Source organism: Canis aureus, chromosome X (genome assembly GCF_053574225.1).
Source record: "Canis aureus isolate CA01 chromosome X, VMU_Caureus_v.1.0, whole genome shotgun sequence".
In the NCBI taxonomy this organism is placed as follows: Eukaryota; Metazoa; Chordata; class Mammalia; order Carnivora; family Canidae; genus Canis; species Canis aureus.
In genome coordinates this window covers 22703711-22731480 of record NC_135649.1, presented here as the reverse complement: position 1 = coordinate 22731480, position 27770 = coordinate 22703711, and the positions used below count along the sequence as shown (strand labels likewise).

Here is a 27770-nt window from a genome sequence, read left to right as displayed (position 1 = left end):
TTGTACACCAATGTTCACAGCAGCATTATTCACAATAGTCAAAAGGTGGTGCAGTGGCCTGAATGTCTGTTTATAGGCTACCAAGTCTGTGCCATTTTGTTACAGCAGCCCAAATGGACTAAGACAGGTGGCAACAACCCAAGTGCCCAATAACAGATGAATGGATAAACAAAATATGGTATATATGTATGCAATAGAACATTATTCAGTCATATAAAGAAGGAAATTCTGACACATGCTACAATATAGATAAACCATGAAAGACATTACGCTAAGTGGAAATAAACCAGTCACAAAGAGACAAGTATATGAGTCCACTTATATGAGGTACCTAGAGTAGTCAAAATTAGAGACAGCAACTATAATAGTGGTTGTCAGGGGCTGGGAGGAGGAAAAGCAGGGAGTTATTGTTTAACAGGTAAAGAGTTTCAGTTTGGGAAAATGATACAGTTCCGGAGGTTGCTGCAGGTAATGAATGTGCAACAATGTAATGTATTTTATACCACTGAAATGTACACTTAAAAATGGCTTAAATGATAAATTTTATGTTGTGTATATTTTAACATAATTTAAAAATTCTCAACGAAGTCAGAATAGAGGGTAAATTTCTCAAACTGATAACAGACATGAGAAAAGTCCATAGCTCACATCATAGCATTATCATAGTATCAACGGTGAGAGAGTGAATGCTCCTCCCTTTGATAGGAAACAAATCAAGGATGCCCACTCTTGCCACTTGAATTAAGCACAGAACTGGAGATTATTAAACCAGTGCAATCAGGAAAGGAAAAGAAATGAAAAGCATCCAGATTGGGAAGGAGAAAGTAAAACTGGCTTTTTTGAGAGATGACAATCACCAGTATAAAAAGTCAGATGAAATCCACAAAAAAACTACTAGTCTGATAAGTGAGTTAGGCAAGAATGGGAGATAGAAGATCAATATAAAAATTAATTGTATTTCTATATACTAGCAATGAAAAACTGAAAATGAAATCAAAATAATTCTATTCACAATAGCATCAAAGAGAATAAAATACTTAAAAATAAGTTTAGCAAAAAAGTGTAAAACATACACAAAAGACTATAAAAAATTGCTGAGGGGAATTAAAGATCTATATAAATGGAGAAAAAATCCATATCATGAACTGATTCTATAAATTAAATGAGATCCCCTATAAAAATTTTAGCAGTTTTTTTTTGTAGAAATTAACAAGCTGAAAAAAAAAGAAATTAACCAGCTAATCCTAAAATGTATATGGAAATGCAAAGGATCCAAAATAACAGAATGACTTTGAAAGATAGTCAATAGGAGAATTTTAGCCTCCATATTTCAAAACTTCCTATAAAGTCAGTTATCGAGACAGTGTGATACTAACAGGAAGATAAGAAATATAGATCAATGCAACAGAATGGAGATTCCAAAATGAACCCTTAGGGTCAACAGATTTCTGACAAGGTGCCAAACGATTCAATTTGGAAACGACAGTTCTTTCAACAAATGCAGCTAGGACAATTGGATATCCATAAGCAAAAGATACATTTAGACCTTTATCTCACACCATACACAAAAAATGAACTCGAAATGGATCAGAGCTGAAGTAATAGTTAAAACTACAAAACTTTTAGAATTAAACACAAAAAAATCTTTGTAACTTTGAGATTTATTTCCTTGTGGTCATATGACTGAGTGCCATGCCAGTTTGACCTATCAACCAACTAAACAATTGACATTTATACAATACTCCAACCAACAATAGGATACACATATAGGGGTGCCTGGATGGCTCAGTCAGTTAAGCCTCTGCCTTCAGGTCAGGTCATGATCCCAGGATCCTGGGATGGAGCTCCACATTGAGCTCCCTGTTCAGCAGGAAATTTGCTTCTCTCCCTCCATCACCCTCTCCCTTTGTATGCTGATTTGCTCTTGATCTCTCTCTCTCTCTCAGATAAATAAATAAATAAATAAATAAATAAATAAATAAATCTTTAAAAAGAATACACATGTATTTCAAATGCACATAGAACATTTACCTGTATATACCTTATTTTGAGCCATAAAACAAATCTCAATGTATTTATTGTAAAAAATTTACATTATAAAAAGTATGTTCTCTGGGGATCCCTGGGTGGTGCAGCGGTTTGGCGCCTGCCTTTGGCCCAGGGCGCGATCCTGGAGACCCAGGATCGAATCCCACATCGGGCTCCCAGTGCATGGAGCCTGCTTCTCCCTCTGCCTATGTCTCCGCCTCTCTCTCTCTCTCTCTCTCTCTCTCTCTCTGTGACTATCATAAATAAATAAATAAATAAATAAATAAATAAATAAATAAATAAATAAATAAATAAATAAAGTATGTTCTCTAATTACAATTAAACTAGAAGCCAATAACAGAAAGAATATTTGGAAACCAAACAGCACATTGCTAAATAACCCAGGAAAGCAAAGAAGAAATCAAATGGAAAATTATAAAAATTTTTGAACTGGAAGATAATTTTAAAACAGAATATGAAAATTTGTGAGATGTTGAGAAAGCAGCACTTGAAGGAGATTTATAGCACTAAATGTCTATATTAGAAAAGAAGAAAGATTTCCAATCGGTAAACTCTGGTCTCCAGCCCCTCCTTGATGTAAGAGCAGGGGCCTGACATTAATCATGGTTGGTTCCCTGGCAACTATCCCCCACCCTTAGGGTACTTAGGGGCTTTCCAGAAGTCACTTCATTAATATAAACTCAGGTGTGATGAAAAGGGCTCCTTAAGAATGATAAAAACCACTTCTATCACTCAGAAAATTCCAAGGGTGTTGGGAGCTTTTGGCCAAGATCCAGGGACAAAGCCAAATATATTTCCTATTATATCACAGAGGGTGATTGCTAAAGACGGTACAAGGTTTGTTTTTGGAGTGACAAAACTTCTAAAATTCATTGTGGCAGTGGTGGCACAACTATGTGAGTATACTAAGAACCACCGAATTGTACACTTAAAAAAAAAAAAGAAGAAACTATTGATATGCACAATAATCTGAATGAATTTCCAGTGCGAAAATCCAATCCCAAGAAGTTGCATCCTGTATGATTCTATTTATAGAACATTCTTGAAATGACAGAATTATAGAAATGGAGAGATTAGTGGTTGTCAAGGGTTAAGGAAGCTGTGATGGGAGGGAAGTGGATGTGCTAAAAAAGGGCAATATGACTGATCCTTGCCCTAAAGGAATTTTTCTGTGTCTTGACTGTATCTCAGTATTAATATCCTGGTTGTAATATTGCAGTAGAGTTCTGCAAGATGTTACCAATAGGGTAAACTAGGTAAAAGATACACAGCATCTCTGTATTTTTTCTTACAACTTATATGCAAACCTACAATTATCTCAAAATTAAAAGTTTAATAAAATGCTTAATTAAAATGGCACAATGAAGGTAAAAGCACTTCATCTGTTCAGGCCACTATAATGAAAATACCACAGATTGGATGGCTTATAAACAATAGAAATTTATTTCTCACAGTTCTGGAGGCTAGTAGTCCAAGATCAAGTTGCCAGCCTGACTGGATGAAAGCCCTCTTCCTGATTCATAGCCAGTGCCTTCTTGCTGTAGCCTCACATGGCAGAAGGGGCAAAGGAACTCTCTAAGTCTCTTATAAAGTCGTTTAACTCATTCATGAAAGCCCTACCCTCAAGACCTAATTACCTCTAAACTGCCCCACTCCTTAATACCTTGGAGATGAGAATTTCAACATACAAACTCACACGATAGCAAGCACCCTACAAGTTCTAAAATTATGTACAGGCACACTTTGTTTTTATTGTGCTTCACTTTATTGCACTTGGCATATATTGTATTTTTACAGATTGAAAGTTTGAGGCATCCCTGTGTTGGGCAATTCTATTGGCATCGTTTTTCCAATAGCATCTGCTCACTTGATATCTCTGTGTCACATTTTGGAAATTCATGGCAGTATTTCAAACTTTTTCATTGTTATTTGTTATGGTGATCAGTGACTGATGGTTTCTTGAGATGGAAACTATTCCTGAGGAAGATGCTGTGAAGATTGTTGATATGACAACAAATGATTTAGAATATTACATCAACTTAGCTGATAAAGCAGGGGCAGAGTTTGAGAGAATTGACTCCAATTTTGAAAGTTCTGCTGTGAAAAAAAATGCTATCAAACAGCATCACATGCTACAGAGAAATCATTTGTGAAAGTCAATCGATGCAGAAAATTTCATTGTTCTCTTATTTTGGGAAACCACCATAGCCACCCCAACCTTCATCAACCACCACCCTGATCAATTAGCAACCATCAACATCAAGGCAAGACCCTCCACCAGCAAAAAGCTTATGACTCACTGAAAGCTCAGATGATGTTTTAGCACAAAGTGTTTTTTTTAAAGATTTTATTTATTTATTCATGAGAGACACAGAGAGAGAGAGAGAGAGGCAGAGACACAGGCAGAGGGAGAAGCAGGCTCCATGCAGGCAGCCTGACATGGGACTCGATCCTGGATCTCCAGGATCACGCCCTAGGCTGAAGGTGGCACTAAACCACTGAGCCACCGGGGCTGCCCATGGCACAAAGTGTTTTTTAATTAAGGCATTTACATTTTTAGATATAATGCTATATGTATGCTTAATAGACTACAGTATAGTGTAAAAACTTATATGCACTGAGAAACCAAAAAATTCATTTGATTCACTTTGTTGCAGTATTCAGCTTATTGCAGTGGTCAGGAACCGGATCCACAATATCTCTGCCTGTACACATAATTATCACTATGCATCTTTTATGAGAATGAATAGCATGGAACTATTACGGCTTTATTTAATCATGAATTTAAAAAAAACACTGAATCCCTTATTATTGTTCAAGGACTAGGTTCGATGCTGCAGAGTATGCAACACCATAAATTTATAGTAAAATCACAGTTGTTACTATTTGCAAGTTTTGGCTGAGCCTGGGTCTTCTTTGTGAAATGTTTAATCAGTTAATATATAAACATTAGGGATAAAACATATTTTTGTTTACTGATAATCACTAATAGCTATAGTTGAAATCAAAGGCCCTTAGCTAATTATCTTTCACAACTCTTATAGCCAATTACATACTTACTATCTCCACTTAGGTACCTTGCTTTCAAACCACAAAAGTACTGAAATGAACTTTGGGTCTCACTCCCCAGATCTATTTCCTTCATCGTTACTAGTCTCCTATATCTTTTTTAAGATTTTATTTATTTATTTGAGAGAGAGACAGAGACAGAGAGACAGGGATAGTGACAGGGAGCATGAGCAAGGAGAGGAAGAAGCAGGCTCCCCACTGAGCCAAGAGCCAGACTCAGGGCTTGATTCCAGGACTCTGGGATCATGACCTGAGCCAAAGGCAGATGCTTAACAGACGGAGCCACCCAGGCACCCATAGATTCTACATCTTAACAAACAGCCTACTGTACTTGCAAACCAGTAATGTAAGCATAATCTTTCTCTTTCCCTTACCCCCCACATTCCTCTGGTGGGTCCATCAATGACTCTATCTCCAAAGCCACCACCCTATTGCAAGCCATCACCATCTCCTGCTGTACTACACAATAATAGCTTCCCAACTGGCCTCTCGGCTTCCACTTGTGCCCCCAGCCCTGCCAATGCATTCTCTGCACAACAGCCCAAGTGATTTTAGTAAAATTTCTACTATGTCACTCTCCTATATAACCTCTACATAACAAATCGTGAAGTAAAATCCAAATTCTATTATGGCCTATAAGACCTTACACGACCTGAATCCTGCCCATCTCTCCATCCATCTCTGTTATATTTACCTTCTTGCTCACCACCATTCAGCCACACAGGACTTTCAGTTGCTAGAATATAGCAAACTCTTCCTAGCCCAGAGCGTCCAAGTATATACCATTTCCGTCGCCCAGAACACTTCCCCTTTCTCCGCAGTGCTGTTTCCTTCTCCTTTAGGTCTCAGCTGAAACGGCTGCTGTTTCATAATTCTATGTAAGAGAGAAATGGGGCAGCAATCTGGTTAGAGCTGGAGAAGGGAGTACCTAGGGAACTTGCCTAAAAGCTGCATTTGCATAGCAAACACACTGTCTTTACTTAGATTAAGTATAGATCAATAAAAAATGTCAATGTTTTCTTATAATGCTTTTATTCGTACTTTTTATAAGATTAAGAGAACATCATCTGTCCACAAAAATATAATTTGGAGTGTCTTGGGGGAAGCAGCAAGCAATTCCAAAGAGGTTGGAGAAGTAGGCAAAGACTAGAGATCTTTTAAATTTTATCTTGAAGGTGAGGAGGGTCTATTTGCATCTTTCTGGTAGGGGTGTGACATGATCAGACTTACAGGACTGGATGAGGAGAGACTAAAGACTGAAAAGACAGTACAAAATTCTTATTATAGCTAACATTTATTGAGCATTTAATGTGTGACAGATATTATTCTAAGAGCTTTCCATTTATTTTGGTGCTTTATGTATATGAATTCATTTAGTCCTTGTAACTACCCAATGTACTATCATGCCCATTTTAAAGGTGAGGAAATAAAGGCACAGGGAAGTGATTTACTCAATACAAAGCTAGTAAGTAGCAGAGATAAGATTCAAACTCAGAGAGTCCAGTTCACAAGTCATGCTCTTTATCGATATGCTATAATGCTCCCCTTCACTATAACAGTTTATGGCAATATGACAAGCTTGAAATTGCAAGGGTCTGATGGATGATGATGGAAAGCTGGGGAGATGCGCAAGAGAGATTTGGGAAGTAAAACGAACAATGTGAAGAGGAAAGGTACCTGGGTGACTCAGTTGGTTAAGGGGCCTACTATTTCAGCTCAGGTCATGATCTCAAGAGTTGTGAAATCGAGCCCCATGTCATGCTCCACTCTTGGCAGGGAGTCACTTGAGATTCTCCCCCTCTCCTTCTCCCTCTGCCCCTCCCCCTGCTTGTGTGCTCTCTCTAAAATAAGTAAATCTTAAAAAAAAAAAAAAACGAGGAGCAACTCTGAAGCATAAGGTAGAGAAGAATCAAGGATGATTCTCAGACTTCTGACTTGCCTAACTAGTAGTTTGGTGTCAGTCATAGAGATGAAAAATACAGAACTCTGGTAGAAAAGATAGAAGTTATTGGACAAATCATGTTTGATGTGCCTGTAGAACAAAAAAGACTGCCAAGAGGCAATCAGAAATACTAGTCTGGAACTCTTGAAAAAGATCGGAGTTAAATATAATAGAGTTGGGATTTCTCATGCAAGTGTTAAAGGCCTAAGAAGAGCATGTGGAAGGGCACCTGGCTGGTTCAGTCAAAGGAGCACATGAGTCTTGATCTCCAGGTGGTGAGTTCAAGCCCCATGTTGGATTTAGAGATCACTAAAAATAAATAAATAAATAAATAAATAAATAAATAAATAAATAAATAAATAAATAAATAAATAAATGAAAGAAAGAAAGAAAGAAAGAGCATGTGGAGTAGACAAACAGGCTGCGAACAGAGCCTGAGGAACATCATCATTTAAAGAGTTAGTACAGAAAAAGTATCCAGCAGAGAGGACTGAAAAAGATGGCCATAAAGCTAAGATGCCAGGAGAGAGTGGTGTCATGCAAGCCCAGGATGGATTTCCGACAACGAAAAAATCATCTGTAATCCCACTAGAAAGTCAGTCTATAAGCCATGGAATGTGTCTGTTTTGTGCACTAATGTCCCCATATGCCTAGAGGCCTGGCACATAGTAAATGGTCAAAAAAATTTCCTGAATATGAATAAGAAAACAAACTAACAGTACCAAATTCCACACAAAATTCTGGGAAGACAGAGTGAGAAATATCCATTTTATTTTAGCAACTGAGGGTGTCACTGAGGATCTTGTTTGGAGCAGTTTCAGTGGAACAGTGGGGCAAAAGCAAAACGGAAATAGCTTAAAACAGATGGCACGAACGTTTTCGTACTTTTCTACTTTTTAATTTAAAAAAGCATTCTTAACAGTTGATGGGAGGTGAGGAAGTTGCAGCCACCAACAGAGGCCCATTCTTGGATGAACCTTTGTTCCCTAGGGAAGGAGGAACTTGGTGCTGCAATTACAAGGGGGCACAAGACGCAAGGAGATTTTTCCTTTGGAGTGGAGAGAAACTTGCTTTGTTCACTGCCAGATCTCGGGGGCCTAGCACAACGCTGGCCACTTCTCCGGTATTCAAAAAAACCTTGAGCTGGCCCTGGCCGGTGGCAGACTCGCAGGACGCTGTGGAACACGGACGGTCGCCGGAGCCTCTCCTTTCGGATCAGGCAGGGACAACGAAGGCTCGGCCACTCCGGGACAGCGCGGTGCCCTCGCCCTAAGCTCAACCCACCTGGGGCCGCGCGGAAACCACGAGCCGGGAGCGCGAACACCGACGCTCCGCAGAGAAGACGGGAGTAGGGGCGGGGTGGGGGGGACAAAGCTCCGCCCGCCGACAGACTTTAAATTCCAGTCTCCCAGTGTCCCACAGGCCCCTCCGGAGCAATCTCCAGTTTCTCGCACGCCCTGGGGCGGAGCGGAAGTGACGCGACACGCAGCGCGTGATTGGCGGAAGCAGAAATTGCTTTGCGGCCGGCACGGAAATTGCTTTCCTTTCGGCTTCCGCTCCTGGCCCATGTGTGAGACAGGCTGCCGAGATGAGCACGGTCCGGGCTGCGGAAAGGTGAGGGATAAAGATCGGAGCGGGAGGTCTGGGTCTCGTTTGGGGCCGGGTCTGGAAGCTGCCTTTTAACAGACGACAGTTGTTCCTCCTCCAAGACTTCGTCATTTATTACAATTTCCGCGATAACATCCTTGAAAAGTCCTTTTCATTTAATTAATTCACTTTCTCCTTTCCCCAGCTTTTTGGCCTCATCCCTGTTGGTTCTGATGTGGCCTCACCCTTCTCCAGCTAATTTGTTGCACTTTCCTCATCACGTGACTCCTTTTTCTGCTGCTGCCGAGGCACATTTCGACTCTGCGCAGGGAGTGCCTGCGTTATAAATTCCCCTTATTTTGATTGGAGTCATTCCTGACATTTTCTCCTCTGATGTTTCATCCCCGCCCCCCAACAAGCGAGCTAAATATAATCCGTTTAGTAATGGTTGCCTTGTAAAGATTGGTACATACTGTTGTGTAATAGTGGAGTCTATAATTTGGTTCAGGGTACCAGTTAGGCATCCACTTTGCTGAGGAAACCCCAGGAAAAATGGTGTACTTAGCTGCTTTCATCCAATTAACCCTTTCCCCATTGTTGGGAACAAGTGATCAATATGTCACTGTTGAGTAAGCTGCACCTATAAAGGTGTCTTCCTTTATAAGGTGGAGGATGCTTAGAAATATTAATGGCTAAACTGCTTTGCCTCAAGGGCCAGCAACAGTGCCTTCTGTCACCTTACCCAGAGTCACACATATTTACAGCCTCCCAGAGGTCAGTGGAAAATGCAGTACCAATCACTGAAGGTTAGTTCTTTTTCACTCCATACAATTGTATAGGGGTGTCACCACCCACTGCCCACCCCTTGGGATTGATGCCTGACTTAGGTCTAAATTTAATGTCTTGACAAATTTCTAAAATACCCATTCTGCTTGGTTTGTACCTCTTCCAGGGAAAAGGGCCATTCTTTGCTATAATAGAAGTTATTCCAATTGATAATAATTCTCTTTTGCCTCCTTTAACAGCCTTCTGGCTTTAAGCCGACAGGAAGAATTAGAGGATTTACCCAAAGACTATCCCTTGAGTCCCAGTGAAGATGAGGTGGGTGACAACTGCTAAACTGCCTTCTCTGTTTTCCCTTCTGCCTCACTATTAGGTTAGACAGCACGTGGCTAGACAGAAAAATGGTGGCAACATTGTTTATATTTGCTCAGATCTTGCAAAGAGATTACAAATAGTTATATAGTGTTTCATGTATAAGATACTGCATTAAGTGCTATGGAAATTTGAAGACTGTATAAGATACATTGTTTTCAAGTTGCCCAAGTATAGCTGAGTATGTAAGACCAAAACATGGGGTCTTCATTTTATGATTTCCCTGTTTCCCAAGTTTGGATTTTTGTAGAGTTATTTAATTACAAATCTTCTTCAATTTAAGATGGCATTACATCCTGATAAACCCATCATAAATTGAAAATATTTTAAGTTAAAAATGCATTTAATGCACCTAACTGCTGAACACATAGCTTAGCCTATCCTACCTCAAACTTGCTCTGAACACTTACATTAGCCTAAAATTGGACAGAGTCCTCTAACACAATGTCTACTTTATAATAAAGTGGAGAATATCTTGTGTAATTTATTGACTACTGTACTGAAAATAAAAAATAGAATGGAAAAAAAAAATAGAATGGTTGTTGTGTGGGTACAAAATGTTTCTAAGCGTATCAGTTATTTACCTTTATGATCCATGTGGTTGACCAGGAGCTGCAGCTCACTGCCAGTGGCCAGCATCACTAAAATCCTATCCCATGTTGCTAGCCCGGGAAAAGATCAAATTCACATTTGAAATACAGTTTCTACTGAACATGTGTCACCATCATAAATTCAAAAATATTAAGTCAGACCATCATAAGTAATGGCCTGTCTGTATCTGACTGAAATATACATCTACATAATTAAGCTGGCTCTCCAACAGATGCTATAGGAATTCCAACTCTATTCTCTTGACAAAACTACTTATTGTGGGTTTTTTTTAATGGCAGTATTTCTGTGTCAGATCATGCTATATATTCTATACTGAAACATTCTCATAGCACTTTTCTTCTTGATACTGATTAAGACAGACATGACATTAGCCACAGATCATCAGACACTGTGGTTCTTAATAATGAAGAAGTTTGGCTTTTGAAGCAGTTCTTTGTTTGAGCTTGAATGCCTGCACACTAGACCTCACCTGATTCCCCAGTCATCCACTCACCAAAAGAACAAGAGATTTCCATGCTCCTTTCCCTTATCATCCTGATGTTTTTTCCTTTTCTATGTTTAGGGGGACATTGATGGAGAGAGAAAGCATCAAAAGCTTCTGGAAGCAATCAGTTCCCTTGATGGAAAGAATAGGTAACATTCCCATCCATTTGGACAGGTTATAACCAGCTGATTCCATGAGACAAATCTGCAACTAACATTTATTGAGTGCCAGGACCCCTGGATGGCTCAGCTGTTAGAGCGTCTGACACTTGGTTTTGGCTCAGTTTTGGCTCAGGTCGTGATCTCAGGGTCCTGGGATCCAGCTGAGTTGGGCTCTGCACTTAGCACAGTTTGCTTGTCCCTCTCCCAACCCCCACTTGTTGTGCTCCTACCCCATGTGCGTGTGGGTGCGCATCATCTCTCTCTCTCTAATAAAGAAATAAATAAAAATCTTTAAATAAATAAAATCTTTAAAAATAAACATTTATCGCGTGCCTAAGATAATGAAGACACAAGTGTCAGCATCATTATTAAGATCACATACTTCAGAGACAGACTGTATAGGCAAATTTTTAACCTTTCTGCACCTCAATTTCAACTAGAAAATAAGATTAATTGACCCCTCAGAGGGTCATCATGACATTTAAATGAGTTAATGAACATGAAGATCTTAAACTAAAGCCCAGCATATAGTAAGCATTATGTAATTGTTAGCGATTATTGTGTTAGAGGCCTTTGTGTGTTTGAATTCTTCATCCATACTTAGTCTTTTGAAGGATTGACTAGGAACTTATCCCCATTAGAGGAGTTAATTGCCTTGCTCCAAAGTCATTCTGCTCATAAGTGGCAGATCCAGAATGTTTGAAGCCAAGTCCAATACCTTTTCCACTATGCCTACCTCATATTGCCTTGTGTTTTTGAGTGACTGAGTCTACATTAAGAGATGGCTAGAAAACCAAGCCCAGGTTAGGAACAGATTTCCTGGTTTCTTTGTGACAAAACCTGATTCTAGAAGAGCAATACATTAAACCAAATCCTTGTTTGAAAAGAGAAGTGTTGGTTCCCTAGCAAAATGTGTCCGTTCCTACCATATTCTGCTTTGCCTAATTTCAGGTGGAAATTGGCTGAGAGATCTGAAGCTAGTTTGAAGGTATCAGAGTTCAATGTCACTTCCGAAGGTAAGTTAACAAAGGAAGCCATCTGTGTGTGGAGCTTGTGGAGTTAAGCATAATGGTCACTTCACCTTCAGAACGGTTTTCAATGTGGTTAATGGATCCTACCATAAATACTTATATGAGTGGTCAAAGAAAGTCAGATGCCCTTGAGTTTTTTTCCATTTCTAGAAGAAAGCCTTCAAGGTCATAGTCAAGATCTCCTACTGATGAGCTGCTTATAGGGTACAGGGACATGGATGAAGACTGCTGCCTCTCACTAGCTTAATCGCATTCGTGCTTTCATTTCTATTTCAGTTCTTACAGAGTTCGGACAGGCAGATAATCTGCTGGAGCTCAGAGAAGTCAAGTTACTTACTCAGGGGCCTTCGCCTAGTACAATGCTTCTCAACCTGTTTTATTCCCCAAGAAGTCTTTTTAGACTGTTTTTCATTGCCTCCCCCCGCCCTGACACACACACATACTCCCACTCCTATAGCCAGGAAATCAGATACCAGGGAATAAGTTTTTTGTTGGATTGGGTTGAGCTTTGGAGGAACACAGAACTTGGGAACATTGAAGATTTTTTTCACCACTCCCCCACCTCCAGAACCAATTTTCATCCCTTGTGGGCAACTGATATCACCCTACTGGGAATACATGATCTAGGAAATTGCAGAGTTGGAATTTTAAGCTGATAGGAAGTCTGGATGCCATATCTTTTTCACCATATTCACAATTTAGGCAGCTTGAATGAGTTAAATGGTTCTAGTAACCACTAATGTAACCCCTCAGAACAAATAATAATGTATTCAAGCTTATTCATTCAACAGATACTTATTCTATTTCTACTATGTCAGTTTCAGGGCAGTTTAGATACTGGGGCTACAGTGATGTCTGTGAGAAAGGCTTCATGGGGTCTAACATTCTTAGGGAAGATCAAGGTGGGAGACAATAAGGATTAAAACATGGTGATGCAGTAAAGTGACTAAGTGGCTGCTTTAGTTTGGCTGGGCCATGTCCTTTGGAATGATGTAATTCCAAGTATAAAGGCAGAGCCACTGGAGGATTTTCAGCAGGATCCTGACAGGCTGTGACTTACAGTTTCAAAATACCACTTTGGCTGCCTGTGAAGAATGAAGTGCAGTGAGGCAAAAGTGGAAGCAGAAGGACCAAGAAAAAAACAAGTGACTTTTTAAAATAAATAATAATTTTCTCCTCTTTGCTACCCTCCAACACATTTGGGAATGTAAGAAGGTGGTGTCATTGTGGCTGGTGGTTAAAGTAAGAGAATTATTCCTGCTTCCCTGCACATCTGCCTATCTACCAGCGTTTTATACTGAGGCATCTCCCAATGTTATACTGAGATTTTTGCCTCATTTCTCAGTCTGACCAGAAAGTTTGGCCTTTCTGCAGGATCAGGAGAAAAGCTAGTCCTTTCAGATCTACTTGGGCCTGTTAAAACTTCATCTTCATTGGCTGCCGTGAAAAAGCAACTGAATAGAGTCAGATCAAAGAAGACTTTGGAGTTACCCCTTAACAATGAAGAGGTTGAGCGGGTGAGTTATAGAGAAAGTGGTCTGTTAAGGGGAAGAAATCGGACTAACAAGGAAAAATAGGGTAAGAAGGGAAGAGAGGGAGCTGGGAACTGGGGGGAGGGGGAAATTGTGATTGCCAGGGAAAAGATTAAAACACTTCTTGGGGGAAGTGCATCCTGAGAAGTAAGCAAGAGCTTCTCTAACATCCTGACTCTTGGGCTGAGAAACATTGGCTCTTGATTCCCTACAGATCCTCTGAGTTCAGTGCTTAATTTCGTGGCTCTTTCCTTTCGTATACTTTGCCTGCTTCAGATCCACAGAGAAGTGGCATTCAATAAAACCTCACAAGCCCTCTCCAAATGGGAGCCCATCATCCTGAAGAACCGGCAGGCAGAGCAGCTGGTTTTTCCCCTGGAGAAGGAGCAGTCTGCTTTTGCTCCCATTGAACATGTGCTCAGTGGCTGGAAGGTGAGTGCAACACCAGGAAACTGCACCTTAGCAGGTGAGATTGATGTGATTGGACCTGGTAAGCTAAAACCCCAGCTGCAGTCTTTAATGAAGCAGTCTAGCAAGGGAGAGGAGATAGTGGGACTCATGGTCAGTCGTGCCATTGCCAGCATTGCTCTGTAGTCACCCTTCTGCTGGTAGCACACAGCACATGGTTCTTTCCATGTTTTTGTGTGAAAGCATCTGATTGCCCATAGAGAGGGAACACAGTGATGTTTTCTGTTTCACACCCATTTTTAAAAAGCTTTTAAACCTGCATTCTGATCTGGGGAAAGTCAGGAACTCAGCAGCATAAATGAGCCTTAGTAGGACTACATATGAGCTAGAGAACCAACGTTTGCTTGTAAAGGACTACCACGTTAAAATATAATGTATCCATGGGTAATGACTAGAAGTTTAGCAAGTAACTCCATACGACTCTGAGCTGCAGAAAATAAAAAAGTTATCTTAGGGCTGGGTCATCCAAACACTGATCCCTGGCAAATATTTCATTCGTCTGAAGCAAAAAGGATCATTGTAAGTACGACAGATGTAAAGTTACCAGTTCTTCTTTACTAAGAGGTCATGCTTTCCATTTAATAGTGTTGAAATAGCTTTTCTTTTATGAAATGATGGCAGTAGTAAATGATGGCACTTGGGTGAGTGGAATGGTAGTTATGCCCTTGTTGGTAATCCTATGTTGGTCCGCAAAGTCTCCATTTTTAGTCTGTGAACAACTTCATGACAATTGGACTTCCTTTTCCAATACACCATTGCTTATGGATTCTATAACGGAATATTCCGTCTTAAGTAGAAATAGTCAAAAACAGCAGTGCCCAAACTATGGATAGATGCTTCTTTATGCTTTTTCTCTGCTTTCTACAAATCCAGAAATAATAATGTTCTACGTGTCGGGAAGTTGAGCTAACACTAATCAAGTAAACATGGCTTGCTGCCATAGCTAGACATTAAGCAAGTCATTGCTTTTTTCGGGGATAAGCTCTGTTTTGGATATTGTTGTTGTAGTCACTACCAGTCTCTTTCTAGGATGCTTCCTTTTCCACATGAAAAAAAGATCAGGTTTAAAGTATGGCTGCAGGATGGGAGACTTTAGGAAAAAAAGTTAAGAGGTAATATAATTTGTAGAATTCAAAATTTTTTAAAAAAATACATAGCTAAAGGTCTGATCCCTTCCCCTGTCCCCCCAATCTGCTCATTTTTACCACCATACTCAGAAATAACCACTTTTGTAAGTTTTTGTTGTTGTTAATATAAGGATATAATTGCTATATTTGTGTTTACCTTGTTTTTTTAATTAAAGAGTAGTGATATGCTACTACACATCATTCTGCATCTTGCTTTTCCCAAATAATAGTGTAATCTTGGAGATAGCTGGAAAATGCCTAGTTGGTTATTAAACATGAGATGGTAGAGGAGGAGGGTTGCATTAAGAATAGTAGAACCTAGGGATCCCTGGGTGGCGCAGCGGTTTGGCGCCTGCCTTTGGCCCAGGGCGCGATCCTGGAGACCCGGGATCGAATCCCACGTCGGGCTCCTGGTGCATGGAGCCTGCTTCTCCCTCTGCCTGTGTCTCTGCCTCTCTCTCTCTCTCTATGTGACTATCATAAATAAATAAAATAAAAAAAAATCTTTATTAAAAAAAAAAAAAGAATAGTAGAACCTCAAAAAAAAAAAAGGGTAGTACAACCTCTACTCTCCAAGAACTCCCTGCACAAGACAGAGTGGAGGCCCCCCCAACCCAGATGCTATACATGAATCCACTGTAGCATTTATTCTAAGATTCATTTTTGAGAAATCAGGCCAGTATGGTACAGAGCAATAAAGAAATGCTTAGTTCAGGGCATGCTTTCTGATTAGCAACTAAGTTCTCTTCTTACAACTTAGGATGCAAAGTACCAAGGACTGGAGATTAAGAATCCAAAAAGTATGCACTATAGTTTTAGCCCAGATTCCTAAAATTCCATTTTACTCCAAGAAGATTTAAATGGTATAATGCATAAGAAAGCATTTGTAAACTGCAAAGTGCTAGAAATGATGTAAGGTTACTTCCCACCCTACACTAGCCATTACCCAAAGTGTTCTTCTCAAAACCCTAGTTTCTCAATATGCCCTCAAAAAAGCGGGGTTCCATTGCTAGAAATGTTGCATGCCCCTGCTGGAGATTGGCAGTTCATAATAGACACTAGCATTTTAAAGGCTATGAGAAGACAATAAAGAAACCTCTTTTAAAAAAAAAAAAGAAACCTCTTTGACTTCTTCTAACCCAGAGTGCACAAATGAAAATCAAATAAATTTAACTTTAAACCTTAAAATAATAAACTTTGTTAGTTGATGAGGAACACACTTTAGGAAGAGCTGGTCTTTGCTGCTGCCTCCGTACTCTCATCTTCTTTCCCTACTACTCTATTGAGTCTTCTCTCAGCGGGCATTAGTAAGAGGCCTCTGAATCACCAAATTCCAAGCCCTCTGAGGCTTTAGCCTTTTGGGTCCTATTGACACATCACATTGGTTAAAAAACAAAACAACAAAAACTCTCCCCCCTTGGTTTCTGTGATAACATACTTCTGGGGTTTTTTTGTTGTTGTTGTTGTTTTTTTTTAAATCTATCTAACTTTTCCTTAGTTTTTATTCTCTGTAAATTCCGTGGCTCTTGGCTATCACCCATAGATACTACAGATCACTCTCAACGCCTTCTTCTGAGCTCCACTCTCATATTCCATATGACCAGTAGGCCTCGCCTGGGTCTTTCATACGCACCTTAAACTTCACACACAACAAAGTAGGCTTGGCATTTCCTTCCCCAGACTCCCAAACCCTGAACCACCACCATCATTCTGTAACTGAATCAATAGCAGAACTCCCCACCCTGGTCCCTTATGTTGGAAACCTCAACCATCTGAATCATCTTCCTCTTCCCCTTCCTCCTTCTCCCCGCCACCCTTAACTGCTATCCCTCCCCAGCCCACATAGTGGGCTACTCCTGTGCACTTTCTCCTTAATAGCTCTCAGATCCCGATTCCTCTTCTCATTTCCATTGTCACCTGTCATTTGACACATTATATATAACCCCTTACACGATCGCCATGATTTTCTTTCTGAAACACAAAACCGATTGTCACTCTCCTGCTTCAAATCCTTCAGAAGGCTCTCCACTTATAGAATAAGACAAAAGCCCCTAGCATTTTAGTTACACTGGACAACACATTTTCCTTTATATATCTCTCCTGTCCATATATCTGTTTTTATTTACACTCATCTCCATTTGCTACCACCACTCCCTGCCCTTACAGAATTGTACTTAATGGCTCAGAGCCACTCAAAAAATCCTTCCCCAAGCCTAACCCACCTCCTAATCAAAATTCATTGTTCACTTCCTTTGTTATCGCTCCTGTGGACTAACATGTGACCCATTATGTTGCCAGTGGTACATGTGTCTTTTCCCTCTGAATGGCTATGAGCTCTATGAGGACAGGAACGATCTTAATCAATTGTGTATTCCTAGCACCCTGCACAAGTGCCTGGAATGTAGCTGCAATCAATAAGTGTTTGTAAATTGAATTGGAGGAAGATTACAACATTGTAATATAAATCATTTTGTAGCCTGTGATTGATCACTACTGCAAATACTAAAAATGGAAGAACATTACACCTTTATCATTCACTAGAATAGGCTTATGGTTAAATCAATAGTGCCATGTAACATGTGATGATGTGTGTTTATGCATCTGTCCAGATATTTGTAAGTTTAATACCGACCATGATGTATATGGCTGTTAAAGAAAACTACATGTAATACATGTGTGAGGTTTGAAACAGGATCTGTTTCAAAGGCGCTATCTTTGCACCTTGCCAACCAAAGTGAACCACGGCATGATCAGCCTGATTATTTTAACCATCTACAATGGTTAAAATACATCAATTGAGCAGTAACAGCATCTTTTGTTAACATGTGAAGTAAGTGGTTCAGTCCATTCATTTCATATATATAGACTACCTAGCATGCAAAGTTCACTGGAAAATAAGGGACTGGAACCAAAGTTAGAAAATGACTAGAGTTAAATTTGAACTGTCAGGAAGCTAAGACTTAACTTTCCCTCTCTTCTAGAAATGTTCTTTAAAGGAGGCTTAAATGAGTCTTAGATTCCTTGCTATACAGTTAATACACATAGATACTTCAAATATGCATAATACAGGAACCATTTTGTTTTACCACTATCAAAACTGACAGTTTGGTACTGCTGTTCCTCCATCCTGCCAGCATTTACCTTAAGGACATCCTGCTTTGATATTTAAGAGAATGGTATTCTGTTTTACATATTCTGGTAATCTGAACAGAGTGATCCTCTTAGTAATATTAGAGAGTAGCTTTGGAATCCCCTTGCTGAAGTTGTCTTAAATCGGAAGAAAATGAGGTTTTATCTACACTGCTGAACAGTAACACTGGAACCCTTTCTCTTGCTGTAACAGCCGATCCTTTCCAGTTTGTGATTCCCATTATAGTGTCATAAAGCAGATGGTCATAAGATTGTACACAGTGAGGCTAGGAGCATGGATTAAGACTTAGAATGTTCTATTACCTCCTTAAGGCAAGAACTCCCCTGGAGCACGAAGTTTTTAACATCCTCCATAAGAACAAGCAGCCAGTGACAGATCCTTTATTGACTCCTGTGGAAAAGGCCTCTCTCAAAGCCATGAGCCTGGAAGAGGTAAGTGTAACAGGCCCTTTGATACACCCAGACATGCTCTGTTCCAGTATTTGCCCTCAAAGCCCAGGAGTCACTGTGAATGTCATTCATTGTAGGCTAAGATGCGCCGAGCAGAGCTTCAGAGGGCCCGGGCCCTGCAGTCCTACTATGAGGCCAGGGCTCGAAGAGAAAAGAAAATCAAGAGCAAAAAGTAAGGAGGCCCCTACTGAAGTGGCCACGGGTGCTCTGGAAGAAAGTGATCTGGCTAATCATGATTCCATAGGAGAGCCTTTGATGTAGCAACTGGGGTCATGTGGAAGAGGTCCCAAATAGGAATGACTAGCATTTTTTTTTCTCAGTCCAACCTCATAGTTTTGCCTGCTTCGGTAGTGCCCTCTCCTCTGGCTTTGGCTTTCAGTCTTGGTTTTGCTAAAAAGAGGACTGTTCAATTACTTTCTCTCCCTTCCAGGACATCACGGAATGGTTCTGCAGAATGAGCTCTGAATTCTACAGCTGTTGAGGCCAGTAGGGCTTCCTTCCTGCCTTTTTGCCTCTTTGGAACTTCTTCTACTCTTGCCTTGCGCTCTAGAAGCAGAGGGGACTCTTTGCTCTGCAGAGGTGTGCCCCTGGGGGCTGCAGGGACGGAGAGGCTTGCCAGTCCTCTCAGGTCCCAAACTGGTTCCCTATAGTCAGCCAGCTCTGTGATGTCCATTCTAGCCCCTGCATAGGGAAACCCCTTGGGGAGCGGGGACACCTTTTGTGTGTGGCGCCTGTGTTTTAGCTAAATCTCTGCCCTCTCACCCTGTAGGTATCACAAGGTCCTTAAGAAGGAAAAGGCCAAGAAAGCCCTAAAAGACTTTGAGAAGCTGCAGAAGGTCAATCCTACTGCAGCACTGGAAGAACTGGAAAAAATCGAAAAGGCCAGAATGATGGTGAGGCTGCCTCTCACCCCCACCCCTTGAACCAGCTTTCCCCAAAAAGTGGTAAGGAGCTCACTCTGCCCTTTTTTTCCAGGAGCGAATGAGCCTTAAGCACCAGAACAGTGGGAAATGGGCCAAGGCAAAGGCAATTATGGCCAAATATGACCTGGAGGTAAGAGATCATCGGGGTGAGAGAAGAGATGGAATTGGAGGACAGAAAGGAAAATCAGTCCATAAGGATGCTAGCAGAAGCAGAGTTAGGGAAAAGCCTTGAGGAAGAATGGAAAACCAGGATTCTAAAAAGACATCAGAAAATCTCTAAGGCAGAGAAGAAAAGAACCAGGAACAAGGTGGAAAAGGAGAGATGAAAGGGAAGCAGCATTGAAGGCAAGTCCAGTTAAAGGGGAGAGGAGCTGTTTTTTTTTTTTTTTTCCTGCCTTGTTTCACATGTTCATTTCCTTGAGGACAAAGAATTTGTCTCCCACTTTATTCCATAGCTGTTAATGCAGTAATATATGTGCAATTTAAACAGTAGGCACCAGTAAGAAATACTTAAAGTCAAATTGAGAGGAGGCAGCTTTATGAAATGAACCAGGAAAGGTGTCATTGCAGTCACTAATGACAAGGCGCTTGTGCTGTGACTCCTTCCTCCAGGCTCGCCAGGCTATGCAGGAACAATTGGCCAGGAACAAAGAGCTGACGCAGAAGCTACAGGCAGCCTCCGACAGTGAGGAAGAGAAGGGGAGTGTGGAGGAAGAGGGTGAACTCCTGGTCCCCGATACAGTGAATGAGATTCAGAGGGATGCCGATGGGCCAAACCCCTGGATGCTCAGGAATCCCTTCAGTGGCCCAAAAGAGGCCAAGGTCCAGGATGCTGAGCAACTTCTGGAGCCTGTGGCCCATGAGGCTTCTGAAAGTAAGGAAGAAGAAAGACCAGGGGCCAAAGAAGACATCTTGTTAAATACATTTGAGGAAAGGCGAGCACTTAGGAAAAAGTCTGGGCTCAGCCAGGATGCCGAGCCTTTGAGGAAACAAGAGTCAGAAGGTGAGTTGTGGTGGGCTGGATAGGAGACCTCTGCCTGGTGCCAGTGCCGTGGACGGGCTGAGGCAGGAAAACCATCCACACACACATGCTTCAGTGTGGCTAGGCTCAAGGGACTCCCCACAGAGGGCCGTGGGTCCCTGAAGAGAAGACTGATTTCATAATACCCATCTTCGAAGGCATTACTATGTGATCATCAAAAGACAGAAGTGCACCATCCTTGAAATAAGGGCGGGAGTTGAGTTGACTGGTGCCCACAAAGTGGAGGGAACTGCGCTCCCACCAACAAACACGGATGGGTTTTGAGGCATTATGAAATTTCGAATCACTGCTGCAGTTTTCAGTTTTGTTGATAAAGCAGGAATGGCATTTTCAGCACTTCGTGATGTCAGTTGATAGATGTTGGGGCGGGTGGACTTTCTCGACAGGAACAAATGACTCCACAAGCTATGTGGCAAATTAGAATTGTCACCCCATGCTCAGAGTCGATTTGTATATTATATTTTCTGTTATCTTAAAGAGATTTTATATTAACAACCGTAGCACCCTTGAGATGGGTCAGAAGGCTCCCACTCTGGGGAGAAAGTCTGCTTAGGAAACTACATTCAGAAATCGTTTGGCTATCTAGACAGATTCCTTGGGTCTGATTTTATGTCCTATAAAAATAATGCATTCAGATGATGGCAAGAATCTCTTTTTCTGTGAAAAAAAAATATCTGGAAAGAGCTGTAGCTTAGCATGTATCATAGGACCTTTGCTTAGGGTTCTCAGCTGGAGAGTGCTGAGATCAATAGTTACAAGCAGTCACCTCCAGGAGGACTTTGGGAAGCAGCACTGCAGGCCGAGATTGTGGGTCCGTCTTTAAATGACCCCAGGACATCAGCCGTATCCTGTTGAGCTTCCTCAAAAGCGGGTCATCTTGCTAAATGTATAGAGCAGTTGGTTGTGGTATGAAAGGTGGATTTGGATTTCTTTGGATGATAAGTTAATAGAATGTTCCCAAACCTTCAGGCAAATAGTCCTAAAATAGTGGAAAGTTGTGGACTCCAAATAAAAGGAGCAAGGACCTTGATCTTTGCGGAATAAACATACAAGTGTCCAAAGGGCAGACTTAAGTAGCTTCTTAGAGTGGCTTCAAGCCACAGCTAGGGAGCAGGATGAACTTGGGAATGGAGGCAACTCGAGTCAAATGAAGAAGAGTTTTTAAGATTTTATTTATTTATTCATGAGATACACACACACACACACACAGCGAGAGAGAGAGAGAGGCAGAGACACAGGCAGAGGGAGAAGCAGGCTTCATGCAGGGAGCCCAATGTGGGACTCGATCCCAGGTCTCCAGGATCATGCCCTGGGCTGCAGGCGGCGCTAAACCACTGAGCCACCTGGGCTGCCCTGAAGAAGAGTTTATAAGTGTGTCACTGCCATATTTCCCTCAGGGCACTCCGAGCCTGGTGGTATTTGCTCAAATGTTGCCGGTGACTAAAAAATGCCAAGTGACTTGCTTGGCCACAGCAGATGATGAGATGCTGCTTTTGGATAAAACAGTGCTGGATTTGGTTCGGACAAATAGGAAACAACGACATAAATGACAAATAATAAATTAGAATTACGTTGCATTCAGAGGCTACCTATAAAAATGGCTTTTTAAAAATTTGGAACTTGAGGCCATCTCTCCAAGTGAGGTTTACTGCAGGGGGAATTAAGCCACAGTTCCAGTTATGCCGTGAGTCACTTACATAGCTGGGAATAGGACCCAGGACATCTGCTTCCCAACATGCTTCTTTTAACTACTAAACTCTGTTGCTTGCTACATGATAGGCAATGATTAGTGAACTCTCCAAGAGATCTAGCAAATGGAATCCTCTCTTCCCTCTAGTGCCCGGTCCCATGAATGGGAGCATGTAATGCTCCTTGTCGAGTGTGCTCATTGGTAAGGCAACTTCTAGCCTCCTTTACTTGACAGCTTTCATTTCTTCCCCTAGATTCTAGCAGCCAGGAGGTGCTGTCCGAACTGAGGGCACTGTCTCAGAAACTCAACAAAGCAAACCAGCAATCTGGGAAGCAGAACATGACTTCACTGAGGACAGTTCTGCCAGTCCAGAGAGAGGAACCTACCGAGGCAGAAGAGGAGCCCCTGCTGATGCAGAGGCCGGAGAGAGCACACACTATGGAGGAGCTAGAGGAGCTGGGGAAAGAAGGATGTTTTCAAAATAAGGAGGTCCCCAGGCCTGTGGTAGAAGGGCAGCAGTTGGAGAGGAACCCACATAATCTGCCTGGTGCTCCCAAGGAAAAGAAAAGGAAGGAGCAAATGATTGATCTACAGAACCTCCTAACCACAAAATCTCCTTCTGTGAAGTCTTTGGCAGTGCCCACAACAGTAGAGGAGTTGGTGAGCAGAGCCAAGGGCGTGGGCCATTGTGGGGGATCAGAGCTGGTGCAGAAAATGCCCTTCTTGCCCAAGGAGTAGAATCTGTGAAGTTTTGTTATGCCAGGGACACATGTCAGTAGTTGAAAGGTCTGGAATAATATGGAGCCAGGCTGGCCCCCGTGACCATTAATAGATGCAAATATGTGAGTGCTGCCGACACTCCCACATCTTAAATCCAGAGCCACCAAACCCTCCCTGGGGTGACTCTAAAACCGCCCTCAGAGGAAAGCGGGAGGCACTCAAAGCTCTGGCCAGATCCCAGGCAGGACAACTCAAAGGTGAGTCATTAAGCTGTTGCCAAGGTTGTGCTCCATTCACTGGGATCTGAAATGATTCGAGACTGCCCGATTAAGTAATTGAAACTGCTTGAATGAGGGGCTCTGGCACCTGTCTTTACAGGGATGTAAGCCAGAGGGCACCCACATTCTGTCCAGGCCACTTGGAGTTCCTCCTCCTACACAGGCCATTCCTTCCTCCGTGCTGCAGCTTCCTTACTGAAAGTTTAAAAATTGTGTCATATGATAATGAGTTAGGGATATTTTACCCTAGAGAAAAGAAAATTGGAGCATGATTGGCTACCAGTTCATTTATATAGCCAGACCATCATTGTTCAGCGCTTTCCCCCTAGGGGGCGCTAAAACGTCACAACCCAAAAATTCTAGCTTTCTCGCCAGGGACCTTGGCTCTTAAGGCAAGCAGTAGCTCTCACTCTTTCTTCCCAGGAAGATGAAGAGGAGAGACATCAAAAGCAGATGATAAAGGAAGCTTTTGCTGGGGATGATGTCATCAGAGACTTCTTGAAAGAGAAGAGGGAAGCTGTGGAGGCGAGTAAGCCAAAGGACGTGGACCTGACTCTGCCTGGCTGGGGCGAGTGGGGTGGTGTGGGCCTGAAGCCCAGTGCCAAGAAGAGACGCCGGTAAGAACAGGGAAGAAAGCCTGACAGAAGTGCACCAGGTTCTCCCACCTCACCCTCTTGCGTCTTCCCTGCCCTTTTGATTAAGTCCTTAATGCTCTTAGACGTCCTGCTGTTCTGCTTTCCAGGTTTCTCATTAAAGCCCCGGAGGGTCCTCCAAGAAAAGACAAGAATTTGCCAAATGTGATTATCAATGAGAAGCGAAATGTCCATGCAGCAGCTCATCAGGTGAGGGAGAGAGAAACTCTTTGCTACCTAGCTCCCTTGCTTAAGAGGAATATTCTAGTGCTGTGTGGTCAAAGAGGGATATGTGATCTTGACCACAGAATCAAAGCTGTTCTCTTTTTCACTGACTGGCTCTGAGATGAATAATTCCAGGTCAATTCTGGTGTTTTAATTTCAGAATTGGACGAGGTTGAGGCTTAAAGGAAAATCTTGACAGCGATGGTGGAGCCCCAAATCTGAGTTTTCAGCTAGCACCCCAGATGATTCTGATGCAGATGGGTCTCACCAAACTAAGAGTTACTGTTCTTCAGGCTTGTATTCATAGTCAAGATAACATTGAGAGGCTATGGGTTTAAGCTGCATCTTAAGAAAAATGACAAAGTGGTACTCATTCAGGATAGCAAGTGGAATTAAAATTGTGTACTATGACAAGCCAGGGATGTTTACCTAAGAGAGAAGCAAACTGGAGCATGATCATGGTCTTCGAGTATATTGAAGGCTGTTGTGTGGAGTGCAGTCACATAAAGTAGCAGTTAAAGGAAAATCAGGGAGTTTAGTGCACAGAGAAACCTTCTGGGATGCCTGGCTGGCTCAGTCCGTAGAGCACGTGGCTCTTGATCTCAGAGTCCTGAGTTCAAACTCCACATTGGGCATGGAGCCTACTTAAGAAAAAAAACAGGAAAAACTTTCTGCTGGTCCACAGGGAGAATGGGTTGCCCTGGGGATATGAGCCTGTGTAGAGGGGACTCGGGAATGAGACTGGCTGGACTCAATGATTTCTGTGTTCCTGTTCCCTTCAATTCTGAAAGTCTATGACCCTGAGATCTGTCCCCAGCCTATTTAATACTGAAATGAGTTATAGTTTTTCTTCTGAAAAAGAGGGGGAACTATTTAATAGGTATAAAGAAGAAGTGAGAAATGATCACTTCAGTAATACTCTATCGATCTTATTTTGTGAACCAGTCCCTGCAGAAATTGAATTGTAACCACTGTTCATCCCAGTTGCAGATCTATAACCACAAAATAGGTGATGATCAGGCAGTTACAGAATAAAAGAGAGAGAAAAAGGGTGCTTCACCGGGATAGGAAGGGCAGTGTGGACCTCAGTAAAATCAGGAGCTTTGTCTTTTTAGAAAAAAAATACAGTCACGGTAAACTGACAGTTTTCTAAGAATCTCCCTGATTTTTTTTTCATCTTTTTAATAAGCTATAGACTGCAGGTCCCAGGATGCAATAGAATAAAGTATGGTTCAAGCTGAAGGAAAAAAGAAAAGCCCCTCCCAAGACTATTTTGCCCAGGTGTTTTGTTCTCTCACTTTACGTGACATGCGCAAATTAGCCAGCAACCCCACCCAATAAGACATAAGACATTCCCTTAACCTGAAGAGAATCTGTGTCCTTCACTACCACCAGGACCACCCGGCAGTACTCCGCTTCTCTTGAGCATTCCACTGAGTATCTCCAGAGACTACTGATTATAACTTCCTGATTTTCCTGCTTATGTTGTTTTTCCCCTCTTCTTCAGCCTTCGGGTCAAGTGTTTAAAGGTGATTTAAATGTCTGAAGGTAGTACTAGGCAAGGAAAGGAGCCCTGGGTCTGTTCTCTCTCACTGTTCATTAATTTACCTGGGTAAATCCCTTCCCCTCTCTAAGCCAGATTCTGGGACCAAGGGAGATGACCTTTTCCATTAGCTAGGGCCTTCCAGCTCTGACATTCTGTGATGCCAAAAGAGGATGAAGCTAACTAAGCATCACAGCCCAGTGAGGTTCACCATTTTGGATTCTTTAAAACGTCAGTCCTGTGTATCAAAGAGGAAAAAGCAAGGTTGATTGAGAGCTCCAAGAGGGTTGGAGGGTCACAACATTCACAGGGATCGATAAATGCCCAGATGTTTCTTGCAGTCTCACAGTACTGGATAGGAAGACCCACTTAGAGTTATAGCAGCCCTGGAGCTTACTATAGTGTTCCTGCACTACAGGGGCAGTGTCAGGGTAGGTTTTCAATTCCTAGATTGTTGGGTAAGCCTCGGGGATGGGGGAGCTGTCTCATTCCTGTTAGATGTCTTCCAATCCCAGATGTCCTCAAGCACATTGGAACTTCTAAGGTTAGACTGGGGGTACTGGGATTCCTTGACCTCTCTGCAGCTTCATTCACTGCAGCCATGTAGAACTGTGGCTTATGCACTCAACTACCAACCAGTTGCCATTAGAGTTTACCAACTGCACCCCAGGCCTGACTCCTGACAAGTCCCTCTGCCTTCCTTTCCAGGTGCGAGTGCTTCCATATCCGTTCACCCACCATCAGCAATTTGAAAGGACCATCCAGACCCCTATAGGATCTACATGGAACACACAGAGGGCCTTCCAAAAGCTGACTACACCCAGGGTTGTCACCAAGCCAGGTCACATCATTAAGCCTATAAAAGCAGAGGATGTGGGCTACCGGTCTTCCTCAAGGTCGGACCTCTCTGTTGTACAGAGGAATCCAAAACAACTCTCCACACGTCACAAAAAACAGCTGAAGAAGAACTCTGTAAATTGAGTTGCTGGAGGAGTGACTGAATTCTTGGTGCCCAGAACTAGGAACCCCAACTGCTCCTCCACTGGCCCGGATTTACTCCGAGCTGCAGGATCAATTTGCAGACTGGCTTAGCACATTGTGAGTGTAGTTAAGCCGCATTTTAGAAATAAATTCATTTTTATCTATTTAACTGGAGTGTATCCTGTGTTGTCACAAGTCAGACAGGACATCTTTGGGTGCTCCCCATTGCATTTTTCCAGTCACACTTGTCAGGGAAACCTCACTTTCTCACCTAAGTTTATGTAGTTAGTCCTAAATTAGAGAGATGTTACCATAGCCTATGATCTTAAATACATATCAGGCATGATCCACTAGAACAAATTTGAAGAGTCAAGGATAATGACTAAATACCATATACTCTTAACCTCTGAACCTAAAAACAGCATGCACACACACTGCAAGTGGATTGTGCCCTGGGCTGGTCCTCAGCAGGTGCTGAAGCTAGCTTGAGCTCTAGTCCAGCCACTACTGTTGTTCTCATGTGTGAGCCTCAGAGCTTGCAGGGGTTGAGCCTCGGAGCTTGCAGGGGTTGTGGTCTGGCATAGTTGGCACTTTTCTCATTCTTAAGACAGTTTTTACCTTTACCTTACAGACGAGGTAGATGAACTTCCAGAAGCAAAGTTCTGTTTTCTTTCCTTCCTAACTCAGGACCAGCATCTCATTCCAACTGCTTTATGGCAGTTCACAAGTGCTTCTCAGCTCTGAAGAATCTGCCTGTCTTTGATTGACATATATGGAAAGAGTCCCCCTTCCCCCCCCAACGGATATTTCTAACAAGGAATTGGAGAAACTTGCTAAGATTCCAAGAGGACATAACCACTATCGTATGACAACCCCCTGCCTTGGAGGTTGGACTCCTTGGCCCTTTTAGACCAAGATG

General features: G+C 42.1%; 2 protein-coding genes across 3 annotated transcripts in view; one reads left to right on the top strand and one right to left on the bottom strand.

Annotated features, from left to right (window-relative positions):
• The window catches only part of ZDHHC9 (zDHHC palmitoyltransferase 9), an 83235-nt gene extending 77272 nt beyond the window's left edge, over window positions 1-5963 (bottom strand). The window contains exon 1 of the mRNA XM_077888092.1: window positions 5813-5963. The gene's annotated coding sequence lies outside the window, so the exon portion shown is untranslated. The remainder of the gene's footprint in view (window positions 1-5812) is intronic.
• A 2558-nt stretch (window positions 5964-8521) lies between these two features.
• UTP14A (UTP14A small subunit processome component) lies at window positions 8522-27020 on the top strand. Of its 2 annotated transcripts, none has more exons than XR_013374606.1 (15): window positions 8522-8674; window positions 9673-9748; window positions 10977-11047; window positions 12011-12075; window positions 13465-13607; window positions 13899-14054; window positions 18680-18799; window positions 18895-18989; window positions 19587-19710; window positions 19793-19870; window positions 20353-20743; window positions 22726-23132; window positions 23894-23995; window positions 24213-24312; window positions 26579-26717. XR_013374606.1 is itself a non-coding variant. In XM_077888089.1 (15 exons), the coding sequence occupies exons 1-15, from the start codon at window positions 8649-8651 to the stop codon at window positions 26849-26851; spliced, it is 2319 nt and encodes a 772-aa protein (XP_077744215.1). In that variant the 5' UTR covers window positions 8523-8648; the 3' UTR covers window positions 26852-27020. The 2 variants fall into 2 exon arrangements, 1 of the variants encoding a protein (XP_077744215.1); XM_077888089.1 differs by having other exon boundaries at window positions 8523-8674; window positions 23894-24087; window positions 26579-27020.
• The last annotated feature ends 750 nt before the right edge of the window (window positions 27021-27770 follow it).

What these genes read in the sequence shown, in the direction of transcription:
- UTP14A (XM_077888089.1), top strand. Translation starts at nt 8,649, where the DNA reads ATGAGCACGGTCCGGGCTGCGGAAAG. An exon ending in ACAATGAAGAGGTTGAGCGG is followed by an intron (nt 13,608 to 13,898) that starts GTGAGTTATAGA and finishes TGCCTGCTTCAG; the next exon opens with ATCCACAGAGAAGTGGCATT. An exon ending in TCCATGCAGCAGCTCATCAG is followed by an intron (nt 24,313 to 26,578) that starts GTGAGGGAGAGA and finishes CTTCCTTTCCAG; the next exon opens with GTGCGAGTGCTTCCATATCC.